The sequence below is a fragment of the Ornithodoros turicata genome, chromosome 9 (assembly GCF_037126465.1).
Source record: "Ornithodoros turicata isolate Travis chromosome 9, ASM3712646v1, whole genome shotgun sequence".
NCBI lineage: Eukaryota > Metazoa > Arthropoda > Arachnida > Ixodida > Argasidae > Ornithodoros > Ornithodoros turicata.
In genome coordinates this window covers 35,965,343-35,987,630 of record NC_088209.1, presented here as the reverse complement: position 1 = coordinate 35,987,630, position 22,288 = coordinate 35,965,343, and the positions used below count along the sequence as shown (strand labels likewise).

The 22,288-nt window shown below is 47.1% G+C and overlaps 1 protein-coding gene across 2 annotated transcripts; it reads right to left on the bottom strand.

Moving 5' to 3' along the window:
- Nucleotides 1-3,914: 3,914 nt before the first annotated feature.
- On the bottom strand, nt 3,915-20,465 carry LOC135368793 (fatty acid CoA ligase Acsl3-like). Of its 2 annotated transcripts, none has more exons than XM_064602309.1 (17): nt 20,365-20,465; nt 13,784-13,918; nt 12,891-13,094; nt 12,652-12,829; nt 11,690-11,796; nt 11,487-11,622; nt 11,322-11,402; nt 10,532-10,601; nt 10,082-10,140; nt 9,929-9,993; nt 9,795-9,866; nt 8,864-9,003; nt 8,619-8,791; nt 7,889-7,963; nt 6,735-6,923; nt 6,389-6,667; nt 3,915-4,202 (listed from the first exon to the last, which is right to left on the bottom strand). In XM_064602309.1, the coding sequence occupies exons 2-17, from the start codon at nt 13,901-13,903 to the stop codon at nt 4,045-4,047; spliced, it is 2,106 nt and encodes a 701-aa protein (XP_064458379.1). In that variant the 5' UTR covers nt 13,904-13,918; nt 20,365-20,465; the 3' UTR covers nt 3,915-4,044. The 2 variants fall into 2 exon arrangements, with proteins under 2 accessions (XP_064458379.1, XP_064458378.1); XM_064602308.1 differs by lacking the exon at nt 20,365-20,465 and adding an exon at nt 18,286-18,474.
- Nucleotides 20,466-22,288: the final 1,823 nt, after the last annotated feature.

Here is a 22,288-nt window from a genome sequence, read left to right as displayed (position 1 = left end):
TCCAGCTCCTGGCGCAACGACACCATATCGGCGGTGCCGTGCAGTCTCGTGCGCCACCTGTCGGGAGAAGTACTTGACTGTCGTCTGCGTGCAATGCCCGCACTGCCTCTATTGTCTGCTGGCCTCCCATGAGAGATGGTTTTGGTACAGCTCCTTAATGCGCGATACCGCCGATAGGGGACTGTTCCGCCACGAGCCTGGAGATTAGACGTGTGTGCCGCAAGCAACACAACGAAGTCGAATGTCTCGGAAATAAACGAGAAGCTCGTAACGCTGCTGTTAACCATCGGAGTCTTATGTGCACGCGGTACTATACACTTAAAGCACTTTACTGACAAACCCGCATCAAAACCGTGGCGCCAACATGAAGCTGTTGTTGTTGCAGTCATGATGCTCCAAAAATGTTAGTTATTGCGTTCGGAGATGCTCATTCTCGGTTAATGGGTAGAGGCACCGCAAACTCTCAGCTCGTCCATGTTGCTCATAAAAAAAAGCACAGCAAAAAAAAAGAAAGAACGAAAGGAACGTGCGAACACCAAGAGCTAAACGTCAGTCAACCAATGTGAATGAGATTCTCATTTGCTACAGGAGCGTTGTATGCAAATGACATTACCATGTAAGTCATAGAAGATCACAATACGTATAGACGCTAAAGAATAATATACATACATCAAGTAATCTAAGGTCGTGGAACGCTAATTCCGGTTGGCAACAGCGTTTCTGGACCAACTGGATTCATATCTAAGAAAGACACTAAACAGCGAAAAGATGAAATACACGGCCTCTCAACGGTCACACCTGGAGCTGCCATCGCAGACTACCCCACGCGAGCTACGTACAATTTTTGATTTTAACGTATCTACCCATCCAACGAAGCACACTAGCTATCCAATCTGTCGGTTCCGCCCTCCTTGAAGGCGTGCTCGTGTCCAAGAACCTGCCGTGCAGATATTTTTGCTTCGGCAGTGCGAATCGACGAGCCAAAATAATGAAACCAACCAGTTGCTCGTACCATACTTGTGATTACATTACGTTTACGTTAACGTGGGCGCTGATAACAGCATATCACGTGCGATATGAAACCAATACAGTCAACCCTCGATTTATGAACCTTCGATTTATGAATTCCCTCGTTTTATGAACACGAGCACGGGGAACCAAACTTTTTCCATTCATTTTTCCCTCGTTTTATGAACCTCGATATTCGAATAATGAACGGAATTTCTGGGTACCAACTAGGAGTTGCCCAGCGTTTTTGCCCTCAATTTATGAACGGATTGTTCCGAGGTCAACAGAAACCTTCAAAGGGATTATTCCGTGGTCTTATGAATGACGCCTGAACGGACAAAACGTTTTCCAGGTATTGCACCCTCGGTTTTTAACCCTTCGAAATCTGAACGACAAACGGGTTTTCCGGGGTCGCACAAGGTGCGACCAAGTGTTCCTGACCTCAGTTGATGAATAAGGTGGTCGCTGTCACCCGGAGATTAATAAACGGAGGTTAAAAATCCCGGAGGAAATCAGAGAGCAGTCCAGTGCGAATGTGGTGACATCTCTTCTTTCCAAGATTGACACAGCGGAAGGCATGGTCCAAAGCAAAATTAAACAATTTAGTATTGCATAATAAACAGAGTGCGAATGCGCTAACGTCTGTTCTTTGTGAGATTGATACAGCAGAAGGCATGGTCAAAAGCAAAATTACACAATATATGACATTATAAACACAATCCCAACTCGGAAATACTGTTCCATTTGCTCGATAGTACTCAGTTAACGAAATTTTCGATTTATGAATCCCTCGATTTATGAACGATTTTTGGGGGAACCGAGGGTGTTCATAAATCGAGGGTTGACTGTACTTCTATTCTATCTCTCCAATTTAACACACACCGACCCGTAACAAAGCGATAGGCCGACTAGTTACAATAGTGAGCTTTAGTGCATATCGTACGCTATAGCGTTTGCATACGTAACGGATAGCGTTGGTGATTCTGCGCACGCGCAAACAAGCGCGCTACGTCACCCCTTACGCACGCCAAGGCGATAGCTATAGCTGTAATGTGATGGGTCCAAATCACTTTGCTCCGCTGGCAACTACGTAGCAACTTTTCGCTGTAGTACCCTCCGCAGATTCCTACATCTGGATCACTGGCCTACTACCGCTATGGCTTAAGATCTTAGCAGCCTCGCTCCCTTTACCATCAAGCCGGGACGGTAATGTTTCTGCGTCTAGCCTTGTACTCCGTCGTGATAAAATCCTAAGCATGGACGACAGTAAGACGGCACAACTCTGTCTCCGCATAGGTCTTGTCTAGTTTACTTGTCGCCAATGTTCCATGAGCTTGTTGAGCTTTCTCTGGCGTGGTACTTACGCAATGCGTGCAGGGGCTACTTCAACACAAAAGATGGCACGTCCTGCGCACTCCCAATTGACACTATATACATCAATCTACAATAGAAGCCTGCCAGTTCCATTGTGCTTTGCCGCTGCACGGCAACGCGTTCCCGGCATTGTATTCGCCCGCCATCCACGCTGCGAAACATCCAGACCATGTTAGGGAACGCCCACGTACCTGTCACCTCCTGTTCAGATCAACGCTCGTCACCTGGCTTCCGATGCGCCCGTTCACAGACCTTTCCCCCACTGCGCAACAGACAGCCCAAGCAGCACAATGTACTGAAAGTCGAGTGCAATAGGGGTGGACGGGTAGGTGGAAGGCCTTGAACAGACTTGTGAAACTAAAGAACATTGATAAAACACATACCGGCCACCCCTATTGCACTCGACTTTCAGTACATTGTGCTGCTTGGGAGGGAACTCACAAGAACAGTGACGCGACGTGCAGCTTCAACCATCGATAATTGGCTATGTTTGTCTTATCAGCATCTGTATTGTGGAATGAAGAGCAGCGTCAGCACATACGAGCCCGTGTCTGCCTGTTATCTACCGAAGACGCCCAGTTGAATCACGCTCCGGAGGCATCACGTCCTGTAGTCCTTACGAAGGTCCTGATTAAACTTGCCCGACAATCTTTGAGCCGTGCAAGCTTATCGTTGTAAGGCACGTACAGGCAGCACTTGATACGCTTCGTTTTATTTATTTATTTTTTCCTTCAAAAAGAAATAAGGCTTGTATATTCCTGCTTACTATTTTGAGTGTATAGCTTGTGAACAATGTCGGTTGAAGGAGGATTCTCATAAGAAAATAAAGCGTTTTTCTCTCAAGAGCGATGCATATATGTACCTATCGTTATGCTGTTCTGTGTCAGGCTTTTGAGGTAATTGCAACCGAGAAGCCCTCTGGCAAACAACCTATTTACATTTAATTGCCAATAACGTCGTTCTATAGCCATAATACCCAATATGTCCTTCAACACAACACCGCAATTGTGAACGTATCTCCAGTATAACTTACAAAGACAGAATTTTAGAAAGTAAATAGAAAAAAAAACAGCTTCACGCTCTTTGTTATTTGTCTACCCTCGAGCGTGCATTCAAATGTCCCGTGCATAACGCAGAGACCAGAAAAAAAAATTAAACCAGAGGAAAATTCGGCGAAACATTAAGGGCGAAAAAGTCGTCGAGAGCCTGCAACTTATCACTGCTTATGGCTATACTCGTTTGTCATATAGGTCGATTAGCTTCTAGACATCGAGCCTCTTTTTATCTTATCAAAAAAGTCACGAGAGTGACGCGGGATCTCAGTGTTACGTACAAACTAAATCACGCGGTACGTCCCAGCACTTGACTTCCTGGAAGGAATACTTCGCCGCAACATCGATGTTACTGCAGGGAAGCCGAAGCCGTGCTTCATATTATTGCGAGACCTAAAAGGTGGCCCCCTCCATTTATCTATCTATGCCCATCCACTTATCTCTTAACGCTTCTGGGACAGGGAATAAGGTAGCTCCAACTATCACGTCAATATTCTGTATTGTTCCGTGGCAATCAATCACCATTTGTAACCATACCGAAGTGCACGTCCTTCGTTCCCCGTGTGAATGCACACAGTAATTCGGTAAGTGGTGGCAGACGACCTAACGGCTATCCTTCGCTGTACAGAGCCTTGATGTCTTTGTCGTAAAATTTGTACAGCTGGAGACGTCGAATCTTAAGCGCAGCCGTCACGAGTTCGTTGTTGGGTGACCACACCTCTTTACACAGCTTGTACTTTTGTGGGATCTCGAATTTCATGAGGCCGCCTGGAAAGGCAAGAACGAAAGTTCGTGGTCACCGTCAGCAGAAGTTGCGCAGAAAGGGGCCTATAGGCAAAGGGGAAAGCAAGTATCAAATGTCCCCGCCAAAAAACAAAGCCGTTTATAGAGAGAGTTTGGGAACTTTGGGAACTTGGGAACTTTGGGAGTTTGAGAACTTGAAGGGCGTCATGGGAAGCCACGGCTCAACCACCTCCATCGTCGTGCTCCTTTGTTATCACGAGGATGACACAAACCCGCCGTTGTTGTAACTACCCTCAAGCTTTTCGCAAGAACGCCATCTTGTCGTGGTCACACGTCATACGTTTTGAGGTCATGTGGCTTGGTTTAGGCGTCATTTTAGCGCTTGCCGACATATCCCCGTTGGCATAAAGTCAAGAAATGAACGTATGTATCCCATTTCTCGTTAGTTTAAGTACGTCACATCGGCTCAGTGTGTCTTAACCACGACCCGTTGTAGATTATAGCGACCATGTCATAATCGGCAACCCCTATGAGGAACCCGACCGCACGATCCGCTAGGGGCGCTACTCATTGGCCCGCGAGATGTAACAACATGATTGGGCAATGGAAATTTGAATTTTGAACGCGCAGAAGCGGACGTACGACTTACCGCAGCAGACGACAGCAACAGCTCCTATGAACGACGCGTAGAATGATGATGATAACCAACTTTACAAAGAAGCATATCTCGTGGAACATCCACCGCTTGTAGAAAAATACTAAGGTCGGCTGAAGTACAAAGTATTGTAAACATTGAGGAAGCAATAACAGGGCCGATGAGTAGCGCCACCGCTAGCCTCCAGATGCGGCGCTGGGAAGGGGTGCCTATGACATATGGTCGCCATATTCTAGTAGGTCGTAGTCTTAACAGGAGGTCTTCATCACATCTCTGGAAGTGGTCAACAGTACGAGCCCTCATCTACAAAACTGTGCGTTTTACTGCGAGATTATCGACGGATTATAAACGGTTTGGCCGTGGATCACGTTCGCGGCCGTCCTTAAAGTCCGGTGTGCGGTGACGTTTGCTGCTGTGACGTGTGACCAGGACCAGAATGCATTGCGTTCGCCCAGCACGCTTTCGTCTATGAACCAATACATTGGATGGCATCCCTGTGATTGTTGTCCCGTCGTCAGCCGGACGCCGACGCCATATTGATGGGGAACGCTGTTTACGATGCAAGGATACTTCGTCCTTCGAAAGCCTTTCATCCTTTAATCCTTTCAGTTCGCGTGAAAAAATACTCAAAAAGCCGGGAGAACACACGCTGTAAAAGCTGAGTTTACTCTGGCGCTACGCAGTAACTTAAAACAACTGACTTTGTTTTACATTACTGCGTCAAACCGGAGTAAACGCAGCAAAGCCCCCCCACCCATCGCAGGCGGCTGTGGGTCATAAGCGGACGATTCCGGTAGATTACATTGCACGTGCCGAAGGACGTGTCGACTAGCTGGCAGACGGAAGCAATATGACGCCCGCCAGATGGCTCATAGGTGGATTCCGCTTGGATTCATAGGCGTACGGAGAGTACCTCCTGGAAGCACTTTACCCTCCCTTGGAAATTATCCTGGGTACACCCATGCTTTGATTCAGGCTTTATGGGCGGTGCAACGGCCGTTCTGACGTCAGAACAGGCTCCACCCTCGAGGTGGCATAACATCAGAGCAGTGATTTATCCAGACTCCCTCAACAGCCTTTTTTTTTTTTTTTTTTTTCCTGTGTACTACTGTGTCAATGTAACTGCACCCCCAATTTATTGCAATCCCTCGCCCCCACGAGCTTGTGGTTGTGGATAAACTACTGGATCAGAGGATGGCCAAACTCTCTGCATAAACGGCTCTGCTGGCCAACGGTTGCAACCACAGACATCTAAACGCTGTGCAAGTGGCTACGCAGCGACCCAGTTTCTCTCTCACTCCTACTGCCAGTGGAGCGACCTCATTGATCCGACTCCCAAATAAGGGGGGAGGCAATATCTCAATAGGAAGGGGGGAGGTTGTGGTCCACCTGGTTTTCTTCTTTGGACCCATGCCGGTAAACAAATACCCCTTTCTCCCCTTATCGCTGCCTTGGGATTGGACGTACACACTCTGTCACGTTTTTTTTTTTTTTTTTAGACGAAGAACGTATATACTACTCTCAGCACGCTATACCAACGATACCCACCACGTACCTCTTTGGCAATGCCCTATCAAGGTAAGGGTTACAGCGCTGATGACATTAGGGTCCTCGCAGATGACCTCCATGCTCGCCTTCTCGCCAATGTTCAAGGATCGTGCAAATTCTCTCAGTGCAGCCTCATTGGGCATGACGAGTGCGACCGTGTACGTGCTAAGCGAATTGCCGCACACGCATACGTTATCTACGAGGGCGTTCGTTATCAGGACGGACTCCACTTTGCCCAAGGAAACGTACTCTCCATACTGAAGCTTCACCAGGTCCTTGCGGCGGTCTGAAATGGATACACGCAAGTTCCGGATTGTGCAAAGGGGCAAAAGATGGGCGCCTCAAAAACGTACCTATGATTTTGACGTTCCCGTTGGGCAGCAGTTCGCCGATATCTCCCGTATGGAACCAGCGTATGCCGTCCTTCTCTTCGTAGTACTGCGCCGTTAGTTCGGGTCTTTTGTAGTAGCCTGCAGTGACGGTGGGTCCTCCAACGACGACTTCGCCTCTGGGGTTTGGTACGTCCCGCGTAGAATAGCCACCTGATGCACAGCATACTAATGTATGAACGATATTTCACTTCGAAACGTCAGCTACGCCGTGGTGGAGCATGCATGAGGTAAGTGGACCTCTCATTGCAGAAGCCTAACATCCTAACTCATCAAGCTGACGCACTACGCGAAACGAGTATCAGGGTTTCGGAGTTCCCACTCCGGGGTTGGAATGATTCCGGAATCATTCCAGATTTATCAGAGCCCGGAATGGAATTGGAATGGAACGGCAGAAACTGTCCTAGGAATGGAATGGGAATGGAGTTAGGCATTTTTTTCGCAGGCGGAATGGGAATGGTTTGGGTGCCACACGAGCAAGGGCGATGGTTTGCTTTGGTTTTAAGAAAAAATAAAATGGAGATTTTGGTTTCACTAGTGTGAGGCTCGCAACTCCACGTCACTTGCACCAGTTACTTTGGTGGAAACTCCTGTAATGATGATGCCAGTGAAGAGGAGGAGGAGGAGAGGAGGAGGGCGAAATAACCTCGTCTTTGTGCTTTTTCCGTGCTCGGTAATGTCAATCTCCCCATATCATCGTCGTCATGTATCTCTCTCTCTCTCTCTCCTCTATAGCACTGCTGGGCTAACTAGTACGGTTACCGGTCCCATTTCATTTATTGGTGGAATTAAAGGAATGGAATGCGGGTGCAAAGCCATTCCAAGAGTGGGAATTGACCATACCTTTTCATTCCGAGGTATGGAAAGGAATGGAATTATCACAAATTTCCATTCCTCGGAATGGAATTCGAATGGAATGGGTCACCCCATTCCGCAACCCTGAGGAGTATTATTTGCACACTCAACACGGCAGCGCTGGAGAACGGACGCGGGACGTTTCCAGCTGTGCCCGGACGTTTCGTAGCGCTACCGTTTCAACCACTGGAACCATACTTAGGCAAGCCGACCAAAAAGGCTACTCGGGATTCGAGAACGAGCTTCGCATGCATTTTGTGTACCTTCTTGCCAGTCTTCCAACTTGATGTACGTGCCAGTAAGTGGCGGACCTGCCACGGGACACTCGTTGTCATCCACTGCAATAGGAGCACATGACTGCATCAATTATGCAAGATTGGTCACAGCACGAGTTCATCGTCGAAGTACAATGAAGATAACCGGAAAGGGCGTTGAATATAATAGGAGTTCCTATGCTGCAGCTGCAACTATACAGAGAACGGCAGTGCAACGATAAAATTGCATGCATTTCTATAGAACATTTCTATCTGAGTGTTGTTCAACCTAAAAACGACACGTTTAAGCCCCGCCCTACGCTTGTTGCAATTGGCTGCAATAGCGAGCGGCGTCACTCTACGTCACGACAAGTACGTGCCCCGACACGGGAACTATATGGGAGCCCCGTGGGCAGCATCTACTGTCACTGCACTATTTCTCCGGCGGAGTAACTCTTGTTAGAGTTTACGGCTTACATTTAGTGTCGTCGTTAGGTTGAGCACGCGGGTACGGTAGATGTAACGGTAAAGATAATTGGGAGGCTAAGGGAGGTCATTCCGATACAATAAACATTGCAATTACACTAACAGTAATTCAGATGTGAAGATCCGCTTACACCAGTGATCTCTACCGAACACTTTGCAGACACGATTATCACGAATCCATAAACACTTTCTGTACAAGAGTGCTGGCAGTCCATATTCAGTGCGGAATAGAAAGAAAAAAAAAGTAACGAACCATCCTGCAGCGTAGCACCGGCTGTAGTTTCCGTGAGACCATAGCCAATAGCTACGGGACAATCCATGCAGGTGGAAAGCAACCTGTGGGTCTTCCGCGAGAGCGGTGCGGAACCGCAGATGATTAGCTTCAAACGGCCGCCTAACACCTGCTTCGTTTTCCTAAACACAACCCTGCACGCACACGATAAATTTGAAGCTGAACATTTTTCAATAGCAACAAAAAACACGATGTAAAGTACTGACGTGTTAAGAAACGGCGTGGTGAACCCGTACGCTCTCCAGAAGGCCTTGTAGTCAACAGCGAAACGGAAGAGGGCTCTGCTTAGGCATCCCTTGCTTGCAATGTTTTCTTCGATAGCTTTTTGAATGCGGTTCAGCAACAGCTACAAGGAAACATGGACGTGAGTGAAGGAATCGGAGAAACGGAAAACCTCCGCGGTCCGTCAACGCCATCTAAATCGACAAAGGCCTGCTCGCTGCTCGTAGGCGAACTGCTAAAAATCCCACCAACCACAACCAAGCTACCAGCCACCATACCTATTAGAAACGGACATCTTTCAGAAGTACAGGCACACAGACGTTGCCTTGAACTTTCTTTGCGCGGAATACGAAACGAGCTGTTATTAGTCAGTTTTAGTGCATTGTACGCTATCGCATGTTAAGGGATAGCGTAGATTCTTAAAAATGAACTTCGCCGCATAGCACGCTCCTAGCCAACCATCATCTCGAATGATAGCGTTATCTGCCCTGATTTATTTGTTGAAAACGGGAGGCGTACGCCCTTTTTGTGGCAATTATGAACGGCATAAGTGTCACACAAAAAAAAAGGCATACGCCTCTCGTTTTTAAAAAATCGGGGCAAATAACGATATCATATAAAGATGATGGTTGGGTAGGAGCGTGCTATGCGGTGAAGTTCATTTCGAAGCGTGTAGTGGTCTCTGTGCACTGTTGCTAACACTACTATTGTTACGAACCGCTACAGTCAAAAATGTTCGAGGACAATGCCGATTGCAAATACCCCATTTTTATGACTGTGGAACATTGCCCGCGCTTGGAACCGCGCGACGGGCCTGCGTCCACGTCGTGAGTTTGTTGATACTGTTAATACTGATTACTAATTTTATTGGTGGTTAAATTATTAATTTGTTAATACTGAATACGACATCCTCACCGGAACCGCAATCATGACCGTGGGTGTGAGCACTGTTGCGTCTCCACGAATGCCTGGTTTCAATGCAGTGCCCTGAAAACAAGGAGCGAGACCAATCACAATCACAATCAAACCTGCGACCACTCTGCACTTACTTTGTCCGTGAGAGTAAACGGGCTCGAATACCCGATCCTGACTCCCAAAGCCATGAACACGGATTCTGAAATGTCACGACGAGCGTATGCAAACACAGAGCACGCGAGGGGGAATAGCGAGAAACGTGTCCGGGAAAGGACGCTGACTCTTACCGGCGGCAATTTCCATTACGTGGGCCAGCGGTAGGAATCCGATGAAGGTATCCTCGGGCCTATAAGGAAAAGGAATCTCGTATATATGCGGCACCGATCATTCGAAACACAAAAAATAATAAGAATGATAATAATATACCCCAGCAAGACGGCAAACCTAAGGCCGTTAGCGGTAAGGCCGTTACTTCACCTGTTGTCCAACCATCATTTCGAATGACATCGTTCTCTGCCCCGATTTGTTGAAAACAGGAGGCGTACGCCCTTTTTGTGGCAATTATCGCCTACATATAATTGTCACAAAAAAGGTGTACGCCTCCCATTTTCAACAAATCGGAGCAGAGAACGATATCATTCGAAATGATGGTTGGACAACAGGTGAAGTAACCGCCGTTCCGCTAACGGCCTTAGGTTTGCCGTCTGACTAGGGTATAATAAAAACATATGGCTTACCCGAATCTGTAGAGTACATTGGCAACGCCCCTCATGAAGGCCATCATGTTGCTGTTGGTGATTATAACGCCTGAATATGAAACGTTTAAAGATGGCTGTCAGCCTCCTTTCCAGATTGTCACAGAAAATATTCCAGTGAGAGCATAGAACCAGAAACTCTGCAGAGCAACCTTCGACGTCTGCTGCTCCTCCACAAATTTCGTCCTTACTCTATCAAACACGTTCGATCACCAAACCAACGGCCGTCAATGTTGACTGCGAGGGGTTCTTCAACCGTCTCAGAACCGTCAACTATAGTGCCGCAGCTTTCTAGTCGTCAACACATTAATGCAATTAGCATTGTGTATGTGTGTGTGTATCGTGTTTCAGTTCAACATGTACAGTGCTGGACCAAAGTTTACGGAACACACTCTGGAGCATTCCTTCCTCAGTGTGACACGCCAGCAGCGAATGGGACCGTACGGACTTATAGACATGTGCCTATAGGCATAACCCAGTCATCTGTTAGTAGGTCGGTACAGTACTATTCGCTGGGAGCGTGTCACTCTGAGAAAGGAATGCGCCGGAGCATGTTTCGTAAACTTTTGTTCAGCACTGTACTAGCTTGTCTGGTCATCCTCGCACCTGCGGCCGAACTACAGCTTTTTTTTTTCTTCTTCGTTGGGAATGTTGATATGAAAGGATTATGACGTTACAAATAATATACCGCACATGTGGTATCGTATTCTAGTGCCCTATATCCAAAACTTTCGTTTGCGTCTCAATGCATGTACTACATGCCTTCTCATACCTTTAGGTTGTCCAGTAGATCCGCTGGTGTACATAATAATCGCAGGGTCCTCGGGCTCAGGCACCACCGTGTCCGTAGACACTAAAAAAAAAAAAAAGAACGACACACACACAAAAAAGGTCGATATAATGGCTCGCATTTCTACTAGCTCAATCCTAAGTCCACCTTTGTCGTCGTCCAAACGTAACAACGCGTCGAAGGGTAACACCTGGGCATCGCCCATTCGCGGGATGTGGCCCGATTTCCCTCTTGCACGCATGTAGACGACGTGCTTAATGTTAGGCAGCCGAGTCATGAGATGCTGGAGACAGTTTTAAAACAATGCAAATGTTGAATAGCTTTTCCAAGAATTCCAACGTCTCTTGTACCTGAAGCCTCGATAGCAGCTCCTCCGACGTTATAATAACGTGGACTTCCGTCTCGTTCACACCATGGACGATACCGTCGTCCCCGAGAGTGGCATAGATGGTGCACACTAAAACGAAATTAATTAACAAATTAACAAACACGACATTAATCACGTGCAGGAAAAAATAACGGAAGTGAGCGAATAGTACTGGTCTTACAGAAGGCTCACTAAGGGCAAAGCAGTCCACATTTTCTGCCTTCGTACACCAATAGAGGAACATAAGCTGCGAGAAGGTTTTGCTTGAGTGATGTGCCTTGGTGACGTCAGCCGTTATTCGAGACAGAGACAATAAAATTCGACCAAGGGGTGTATCAAAGCCCCGGGTTTTGGAAGTACGTTCCCCACCTGAATTTCAGCGAGGTAGTGACATTAAGCACTGCCCAAATCCTTGCTTTATTAATCAGTCAATCGTGGGTCACCATGTACAATATTTTCGTTGAGGGGAATGTCTCGTCACTGCGCAATTAAATTTACAAAAACACCTTGAAAAACAGCCATGAGCGCTGCGGCGTCGCCTTGGGAGGCCCGTCACGATCTCCTGGCATGACGTCATCAGGTCCCTCAGATACATACTCTCCACGTCACGGAGTGACGTCAGCATCACACATTCACCTACGGATTCTCTGAAGGAGAGGAAGGGTTTCTAGAAAATTTAGAGGGCGCGCAGATCAAAGAGCTCTGGCGTGCGCTACAAGTCAGACACGATAATCCTTCTTGTGCAAGAGCGCGTTTTACTTGTTGCACAAGACGCCGTATAGCCAGAAACAAAAAAAAAAAAAAATGAAGGACGCCTACAATGCTCTTTCAAGAAATACTGATAAAAACTTCGCGACCACTCCCTCGTCAAACGGTCCCTAGGTGCCTTTACGTTTACTCCGATCACAATCCCTAGCGTGGATTCTACAGAGTTTCGATGCAGACCTACGATGCAGTTCCTAAAGCATGCCAGGGCGGCCATCATCCATTCCTCCCTCGTTTCCGCAAATATGACGACGTGCGATCGAGGCTCTACCCCGAGCGACCGAATTCCTTTCCCGATGGCCTCCACTCTGACGTCGACTTCCCTGAAGGTCTTCCACTTGTAGTCGCCCAGAGTGTACTAAGAGGAAGCGGAAAGCAACGTGTACTCGAAAATGGTGAGCTTCGGAACTAATTCTTACCTTCACCATGGTTTTTCCTTGGATGACCTCGAGGGTCTCGTCCTTCACTTCCCGCGAACCTAAGCATATGTTATTTCCAAATTTTTCCACCGTTCGCCGAAAGAGGGCGTCCATGGTGCCGATGCCTTTGAACATCGGCGAAGTGACGTCTGGCGTCGTTCTGATAATGGCCGACGAGGCGTCATCCTTCCTCACACGAATTGCCTGTGAAGGGTAAGAACGTGAGTGACGATCTCCCCAAACGCATGCACCAGGAAATGGAAAGCGTAGTGGCAACACCACCTAGAAACAAGGCCTGATCGCTTAAATGACGTGACGTAACAATTAAGAGTGCGCCTATCACAACCGCGCTTTTGGTGGCCGTAGCTATAGAGACGAGTCGCCATCAGCCGCATGCGCAGCCACTGGCAGTCACAGGAAGCCTGACTTTATGTGTCTACGCGCGAAGGAGTGACAGGAGGCATTAAGCAGGCCGCGGCGTTGGCAGTAGTCAGCAACGGGTAGGGTTTAGTCACACGAACGATATCCCCAGAGCATATTCTAGCGGAAGAAGAAAAAAGAATGCTCTCGGGGGAAGAAGTTCCACCACGTGTTATGTTGAGCGTTCGCAGACGACAGCGTCTTTTCCTGTCGTCTGCTACGGAATATCTTGTGGCTGCGTCGCGCAATATTCCCCACGGTTAACAGGGCACGAAAAAGGCTTACTTAACACCACAAAGCAACGACGTTTCTCGTATCTTGAGGTGGAGTATTCCAGGGAATGTCGCTCGTTCGAATACATTGATCCCTTCATGTTCCGTTACCTTGGTTGCACCGGCAACATGTCGCACCAAGTGCAGGAACATCAGGAAGAACACTGCTACAGATATAGCGTTAGAGATGGATGTTCTCACCCAGACGGTCTTCTGCTTGCGAACCCGATCCCAAGGCCATTGAACAAAGACATATATGGGCAATGTAACCACGTCGTAGACTGTGGCAATGACCCGGAACACGACCGTGAGGCCATACATGACTGATCTCTGAGCCTGCATGATAAAGAGTGCTTCTTTTGAGAAGAGCTCAGAAGCATTGAGTTTTGCGGTACAGATACAGTCGACATCCAATCAGTCAGCTGTGGCGTGACTCATTTGTTGTTATTTGTTCGAGTTATCGTGTTCCGTGGAGAATTTCCTTACTCTCTCAAAGTGTATAGTGGAACGAAAAATGCTCCTCGTGTAGGGGGCGTTAGGAATTTCCGATACCCCCCTAACGCAACGCCCCCAGAACGTCCGCTTTCCGCGAAAGAAGAGCGCTATCGACACTGATCACTGGCTGTGGCTGCTTTGAAGATGTTGACAGGCGGACAGTACAGCGCTGTAGTAGCCCTGCCACGGCAAAAGTCCACGCTTCTCTTCAGAGCAATACCGCGATGCACAGGAAATAGATCATTGCACGGGCTCGAGCCCGTCCCATCCCGAAAGGCTTCTTTTTGTGGGTCTGGGCTGGGCTCGGAAGTGACCATTATGGGCCCAGGCCGGTACATTGCCGTGCCTATAGGTCAGGCTCTTGCCTGCGTTACTCCACGTTGGTTAGTCGCTGTCAACTTTAAGAGTCCGCTACACTGGGGTGGACCGGGCCAGTAAACTTTGAAATTCTTCAGGCCTGGTCCGGGTTCGGGCCAGGCATGAAGCCGTCGGGTCGGGCCTGGGCGGGTAAGTCAAGGGAAGGCTGGGCGCGGGCCTACGAATGCGGCCCGTGCAGTGATCTAGCAGGAAATACCCACGTATAGGCAATCGAATGATTAAAAGGCGAACACTCGTCGAACAAGAAGAAAAAAGCTGCATCACATGTAGTTAGTCACTCATCAGTTACGCAAGTTTTGAAATAAGAGCAGGTGATGAAAAATCAACTCAGCTGTCAGCATGCAAGCTCGGAGACGTCCCATCATACGTGAGCCCTGCGAGCTCTTTAACGGCAAGGTGCGAAGAAATGCCTACATTTCACGCGGAACGGGCGATGCAAACAATGGACATGTCAAGCATTTAACGCCTGGGATGCAGACTACAGACAAGTGCTAGTCGACAGGTGTACAAACAGGTTTGCTAAACGAGGGAAGAGTACTTTGCATACGGGTCTTGCATCGTGGGAGTTCACACAGTGCCCCTGTCAACGCATAGAGACCGCTGAACTGCGTCGAGGAGGGGGACGCTGGGGTGGGTGGATGATCGGGTTTTCCTCGCAGATTGGGTTAGCCGGTCGGGCGCTTAAGTAACTATTTGCGGTTTCTTTTGTTTACTAACGTAGATTTCCTTTTCAGTTAAAGCAGTTTTTCTTCTCGTTACTTCCACGCGAGTCTACTATCGTATCGATCGTACTTTCGTGGTGGTGATGAGAATGTACCGAAACAATTAGTAAAATTAGGCACTAAGTATTACGTGTTTTACTAGTCCATGAATATTGACTAAAACGTTAAAAAATACACTGAAAGACAGTAATATGCAGCAGTAGCTCCAGTTAGTCGTATCACAGTAGGAATTATTGTTATTGGCTGCTCATTTCTTCGCCACACACAAAGAAAATTTTATAACCTGCTCTGAGTGGGGACTACAACAGAAAAGATGCATCGTCGGTAAGTGAAAAAATCTGGTTTGCTTGAAAATACAAGTTCACCACACACACAGCGTCAGCACCAAGCTGCAGTACTACGACAGATTATATCACGCGAGAACTTCCATATAGGCGGAAATGTTCCTCCATAAGGGAATATAAAATTCTATATTACTCTTATACCGCTCTATATATTGCTCCAGCATGTGCCCCATATGAAGGCCTCCCTGTACAGATGTTCCCATACAGGGAATATAGGAGCGTATATGGTAAATAATGGAATTATTTCTCATCGCTGGGGATAATTCGAGAAACGCGATGGCGCAACTAGAACATCGCCCTAAACATTTGGTGATTGCGAGAGATTGATGGGGATTATCACCAATGAAAGCTGTACAGAAGATACGAATGAGGACTGACCAGAACCGTGTCCAGATATGATTTACATCTTTTAAAGCGTAAAATACTGACGATAATTTGAAACGTATATGGTCACCATCGAAGTGCTCCACTTCGGAAAGCACACACAGTTTCCACCTCGACAAGATTCAAACGAACGTGTCGACAGAGCTCTTGGATGTTCTTTTTTTTTTATTCCGTGTTAGCACCGCGAAGCAACTGTGGCTACACTGTAAACTGGAAAACACCCTTATGGGTGTACAGTCGGACCTCGTTTTATGAACCCTCGATATACGAATTCCCTCAACTTACGAACGGCTCCACAGGGAACCAAACTTTTTTCGTGTATTTTGACGTCGTTTTACGAACCCTCGATATCCGAACTATGAACGGATTATTAGGGAACGGACTCAAAGTAGCCAAGCCATTCCGACCTCGATGTACGAACGGGCGTTATGAACGTACAGAGGACCAGGCCAATGGACGAGAGGATAATGAAAGTTCCTCAGTACATGCTGCCAAGGTCAAACATACAATGTCCCAACGTCGCTACGTTCCACAAACATGATTCACCATTTCCTGAAAGAATAATGCGGGCGTTTACAGCCGAAGGGTTGTGAGTTTAGTCCAGGTCTCCGAGATGGAAACATGTTGCCGTTCCAAGAGAAGGCGTTCAGTCCTGACAGCCGGTGACAAGCGTAATGTTTGCCGTTGGAAACACTCTCATCCGCGCGAGATACGGTACTTTGAGGACCGGGTGGATGAGTCAAGTGTCAGACTTCTGTCATCTCTTCTAAACGGGATAGACCCTGCAGAAAGTATGGTGCAAAGCACAATTACGCAGTATGTTCAAAAATAAAACTTATTCAAATTAATTTCCTGTAGAAGAAGAAGTGAGAAGAAGAGGTTCCCGTGTTTTTATCGCTTTTTGTGAGGTATTTGTGCACTGCACTCCTCGGACCTCGATTTACGAATACCTCGATTTACGAACGATTTTTTGAGAAATGAAGGGTGTTCGTAAAGCGAGGTTTGACTGTAAATGGCTTGTCCTATAACTGACACCTCTTTTTACACCGTACATGGTCTGGAACACCCTTTTTAGAGGGTGTTCCGTATAAATCACCCCTGGAAAGGGCGCTTTTCTTTGGAAATGCCCTCTTTTGCACCCTTTAAACACCCTTCTAAGAGGGTGTAAGATGGTTAAACACCCTCCTAAAAATGTGTATAAAGGGTGCAAAAGACGGCATTTTCAAGGAAAAGCACCCTTTCAAAGGGCGTTTTACACGGGATACACCCTCTAAAAAGGGTGTTCCAGACCATACGGTGTAAAAAGAGGAGTCAATTATAGGACATGCGATTTACACCCATAAGGGTGTTTTTCTGTTTACAGTGTATGAGCGGCGTACAGACGTGGACACATGGAGAGAGGACATCAGGAAGGAGTGGGGGACAGGGGGGTTGTGTGCGTCCTGGGCCGACTTCCAAGGGGAACTGTGCAGACATTCGTCTGGAAAACCTGCCGGAAAACCCAGGGGGACGGCACACCCGGTAGTAGGAGTCGAACCCACCACCTTCTAGTCTTCAGCACGACCTTTGGCTACCAGCAACGAGAGAAGACCCTTTAACCCGCACGTCTTTGCTGTGTTCTTTTCCAAAGAAGACTTCCAAAAAAATACTTCGGACGGTGGAAACACCGCTGGGCTAAGTGTGTGGTTTCCGAAGGGCACGTGGTTTCAAACTCCCTAGTATGTGACTTTTTAAAAATGTAGGTTCATTCTGGATACCCAGAAGCAAAGCAAACAATATAAGGCCCGCGCATGTGTTTCCAAAATTTGCAGAATTTTGCAGGTCGCGACTCGAAATATTTCGCACGTCATTATCGTCTTGCTTGCCACACGTGTGTATTGTGCCCATTGTCATCTTTATAAATAATTAATGACTGCCATTGTCTCGTCACTTGCCATTTGTAGGTACTGTGTCACCTGCTATGTTTTAATAATTAATTATTTTCATCGTTTCACGTTTGTACATTTATTTATTATTATTATTATTATTATTATTTTGTATACAGGGTGTTTGCTCTAACGTGTGCAGAAGTTATATTTAAAAAGAGCGATAAAAGAAAAGAAAGTGTTACTTTTCTGCTATTTGAATAAGAAACAGGTACTGCTTCACTAGTAGCACCTGTTTCTTAGTCAAGTAGCTGAAAAGTAGCGCTCGCTTTAAATAAAATTTCTGGACACGTTAGAGCAAACACCCTGTAGCTGTACCGCCTCTCCTACTTGGGCCCCAGGGGGAGGACAGTAGTATCAATCAATAAAAAAAAATCGTGCAAAAACACTGTTTTTACGGGGTGCAAAGTATTTGTCTCTCTCATATACAAAGCCCATCAAAAGTATGCACTCACCCGGGACCAGCGCATTTTTGGCGTCAACGGATGGCCTAATAGCACGTGTTCATCAGGACGAGACCGGAGAGATGTTCACGCCACGGCTCTGCTATGGGTAATATGATTACGAGCGATGCATTCGGGAAAACGATACATGCGCTGTGTTCCGGGCATTCAACTGCAGCGCAACATCCTCAGCATACATGAATGTCTGCGGATACCGCACAGCTGGAACCGGGAGACCTTTTATACGCGAAAGTGGGCAACACAGCTGCACACCTGAAGAGTAACGTGCTATTTGCCGGCAGCTAATTGGACCTCAGTATGTTCAAGTTCAAGGCTGTATCGCTGAGACAGGAAGCAACGCAAATAATTAATGTGAATGAAGTTTTTTTTTTATTTCTTGTTAGCGCCGCGAAGCAACTGTAGCTATGTGCGGAGTACAGACGTGGACAGATGGAGAGAGGACAGCAGGAAGGAGTGGGTGGAAAAGGGGGAGGGGTTAGTATGCGTCCTGGGCCGACTTCAGGGGGAACTGCGTGCCGGTATTCGTCTGGAAAGTCTTCGGAAAACCCGGGGAAAACCTCAGACAGCACAGCCGGTGACAGGATTCGAACCCGTTCCACCTCTCAGTCTCGGCGTGGAAAGCGATCATCTTAACCACTATGCTAACTACGGGAGCTGGTGTGAACGAAGTATGTTTTATGGAGGAGTAATTAGCAATGTCATTGTAAAATAATAGGACGATAGTGTAAGAACACAAGCAGAACGCAGGATTAAAAACGTTTTCCTTTTGTACGAATTTTATCTTTTCTAGGAATAGCAAGTCGGCCTGGTGACTGACTAATCAGCTGGACTCTCGCCCATCCTCTCTCTCTCAAAATGGCTTGGCCCCTGGCCAAATACAGCCCACCACTGCTCTGCCCTCAAAATTCTTTTGACCTTTTTGGACACCACAGGACATCGATCCCTGTTGTGAAGGGGCTCCATTTCATTCCCCACATCACCAAAAGCAATGGTGTAGAGCATCGCCCCCTGGCGATGAAATTTCCCATTCATCATCTCACAATAAAATTGCTGTATGCAAGGCACTTCATGCAAGCAACGAGCCGAATAATCATAATGTTGCCGTAGACGTTGCCGCCAAACGTATACGTCGAAGACAGTGCACGGAAGCTTCCACGTAACCGCTTCAAATAACAGCTGGGTACACATTGCGTTACCGAGGTTAAGTCAATTTTAAGAAGAAAATTACGTCAGGGAGCCGCTCTGGGAATGTTCCGAGAACTGACTCTGGCGTACACGTCTACGAAGACAGCAACAGCATATAGGGTAAGATGCATTGCATGCATTGTTTCTGGCGACACGCTCTCGGTGAATCCGAGGAATGGCCATTCGGATCGCCAGTACTGCATGCAGCTTCAGCACACGGTGAACAGAAGCTGGAAAGCTTTACAGTGCTTTCATTTCTATGCCAGGAAACATTTGGGAAACAAACATTTTCTACAAAACCAAGGGGCAGCTGTCTTCATACTACATGGCACTTCCTATTTCGATGGAAAGACAGCTGTCGTGCGCCTTTTACATCATTGGCGTGGGACTCCCGAGCTAGTGAGTTACCGTGTATTCACTCGAGCGACATTCCCCGCAGAAGCTAAAGACGCCAAAAACGTCATTAACTTTCCGAGCGCGAGCGCTCAACGTCCAGTGTTCACGTACACTGTTAACTGTGGGGAATATCCTGCAACGCAGTCACAAGATATTCTGTAGCAGACGACAAGAAAGACGCTGACGGTGTCGTCTGCTAGGTGCGCAGAACGCCATTCAAAATATTCCGCACCGTGTGAATGCTCAGCGTAACACAGGAAGCAGTGTTTTTGCTTTATCTTCCACTAGAATCTTCCGCAAGGATGTCGCTCCTGTGAATACACAGTAAATCTCACTGACAAGCGCAGAAGATCGATGTGCATCCTGACCAAAACTTCCATATAGGACACAGGGAGCGTCGACTCTCGATGAAAAGAACATTTTCTATTTCATTTAACCGAAAACGCTACCGGCCTCTAAGCCGTGCATCAAAACACAACATGTCCTTACCCTGTGCGGTAATGGTCAAGCAGTGGCTTCCATCAAACCAGCCATCGAAGCGTTCGCGCGGCTGCCTTCAACCAATGTTTCTTCTTCGTCGGTCCAACATCAACAACAGTATAGATGCCTGCATCTACCTTGCATCAACTACAAGGATTCCCTGAAAAGAGGCTTACGTTCAGTAAGTATTGATATGTTTACTGGAATAATGCGTTTGCGTTAATGTATGTCCATATACAGGGTGGCTACCTATAAAAGTTTACCCAACACGGCCTCCATCTCGATTCTTTTTTTTTTTCCCCAGTAGGGATTTGGAGGTTTTTGGTTGTAGCTTCGGACTGCGATGTCGAGCAAGTTTGAAATTTACCACGATGAGACGTACCGATTAGAATTCCACGCGGACACTGGAATCTTCCACCTGCATTGAGTAAGTGGTGAGTGCGGCGGGGGTAAAGTTTTATAGGTAGCTATCTTGTATTCCCCTTTGCTTGTGCATGTTTCATGTGCATGTCTTGTGGCATTTGTACGTTGCAGCATTGTGTGGTGTAATCCGCCGTCCTGTAACATTTGCAGACATTTACTGCATTAATTATGTATACGGTAAATGTTACGCGTGCCTGTCTGGAGGAGCCCGGAGCCTTTTGCGACGCTACAGTGATAGTCTTTTGCACGTAGCCCGGGCACTGGGCCGAAGTAAGCGTGCATATAGGTACGAACTACGTATCGTGCAAGTAAATCCTCAAAGGAATGTGTTACACGCCGCGTTGTTGCGTTTGTTTCATTTACTACATGCCCGTTTTTATGCATGACAGGAATGTCCTTATTACTGTCGGACGCATCGTTTGCGTTTTGACTTTTCGAACGACAAATTGCGAACGACAAAATCGGCAAGGTGCGGTGCTGATACAAAAGCGAATACGTGACACACACGAGGTGAACACAACGAACACAACCGCCTTGGCGAGGCTCCAAGCTTTGATGCCAGTATGCGACCCTCTCCTTTCTCTCTCGCACTCCTTCTTTCAAGGCAAAAAAGAACAAGGAACGAACCAAAGGACCAATGAAACGCGATTGCGCAACGCAAGCTTGGTTGAAGCGGCCGTGAGATATGCAAGCTCGACCCAGTGCAACTTTTACTGCACGAAAACGATTAGTTGAATTCGCCGGTTTTAGACAGCGCCAAAGACGGGGTGCTGACACACGACGTTCCACTATTCCGCTATCTTTCGGTCCAAATGATTTCTCTGGTGGACTTATCCATACATCTCGCTATCACACTGTTTGGTTATGTGGCTATCATAGTATCTTTTCCGTGGGCTTGGGAAAAATTGGCGGCGGCATTACGGAACTAATATATGCCACGGAATTTCGAAGCGTACGCGCGCAAAGAAGCTCGCCGCGAGAGTTCTTTCCTAATGTCCGCCATTTGCAAACAAGACAAGGTGAGGTCAACATAGCTTCAAATGTGGCTTCCGGTTTTTCTCTCTAGTGAACAGTGAGCACGTCCTATACATAATATACCCTCACATATAATTTGTAAATAATAACGGCAAACGCAAGATTAAAAGATATTCACAAAAATTCAAAAGATATCCTTGAAATGGCTCAACAGTACGCCACCGCGTTACATGGGAATCAAGATTCATGGGAACACAAATAGCAAGCTTGTTAACGTAACGTCCACCGAAGTCAACTCCTAAAATGATCCTAACATAATCATTACAATCACCGGAATACTTGATTACTTTGTGTAGAGCCGAGTCACCTTTTGCGGAAGCGAGCGCCGCCAAGCCGCCATTTTGAAGCCCACGCACTCACCACGCATAAATGCTGTGTTCCGATTTCACCTACTTTTGCATACCGCCACTACCACCACCTACTTGTTTAACCACCTACCGCCTATTTAACTAAAAATTTTATTATGACACATTCA

What these genes read in the sequence shown, in the direction of transcription:
- LOC135368793 (XM_064602308.1), bottom strand. An exon ending in AAGGAAAAACCATGGTGAAG is followed by an intron (nt 12,830 to 12,890) that starts GTAAGAATTAGT and finishes GCTTCCTCTTAG; the next exon opens with TACACTCTGGGCGACTACAA. An exon ending in ACGTTTGGACGACGACAAAG is followed by an intron (nt 11,403 to 11,486) that starts GTGGACTTAGGA and finishes TTTTTTTTTTAG; the next exon opens with TGTCTACGGACACGGTGGTG.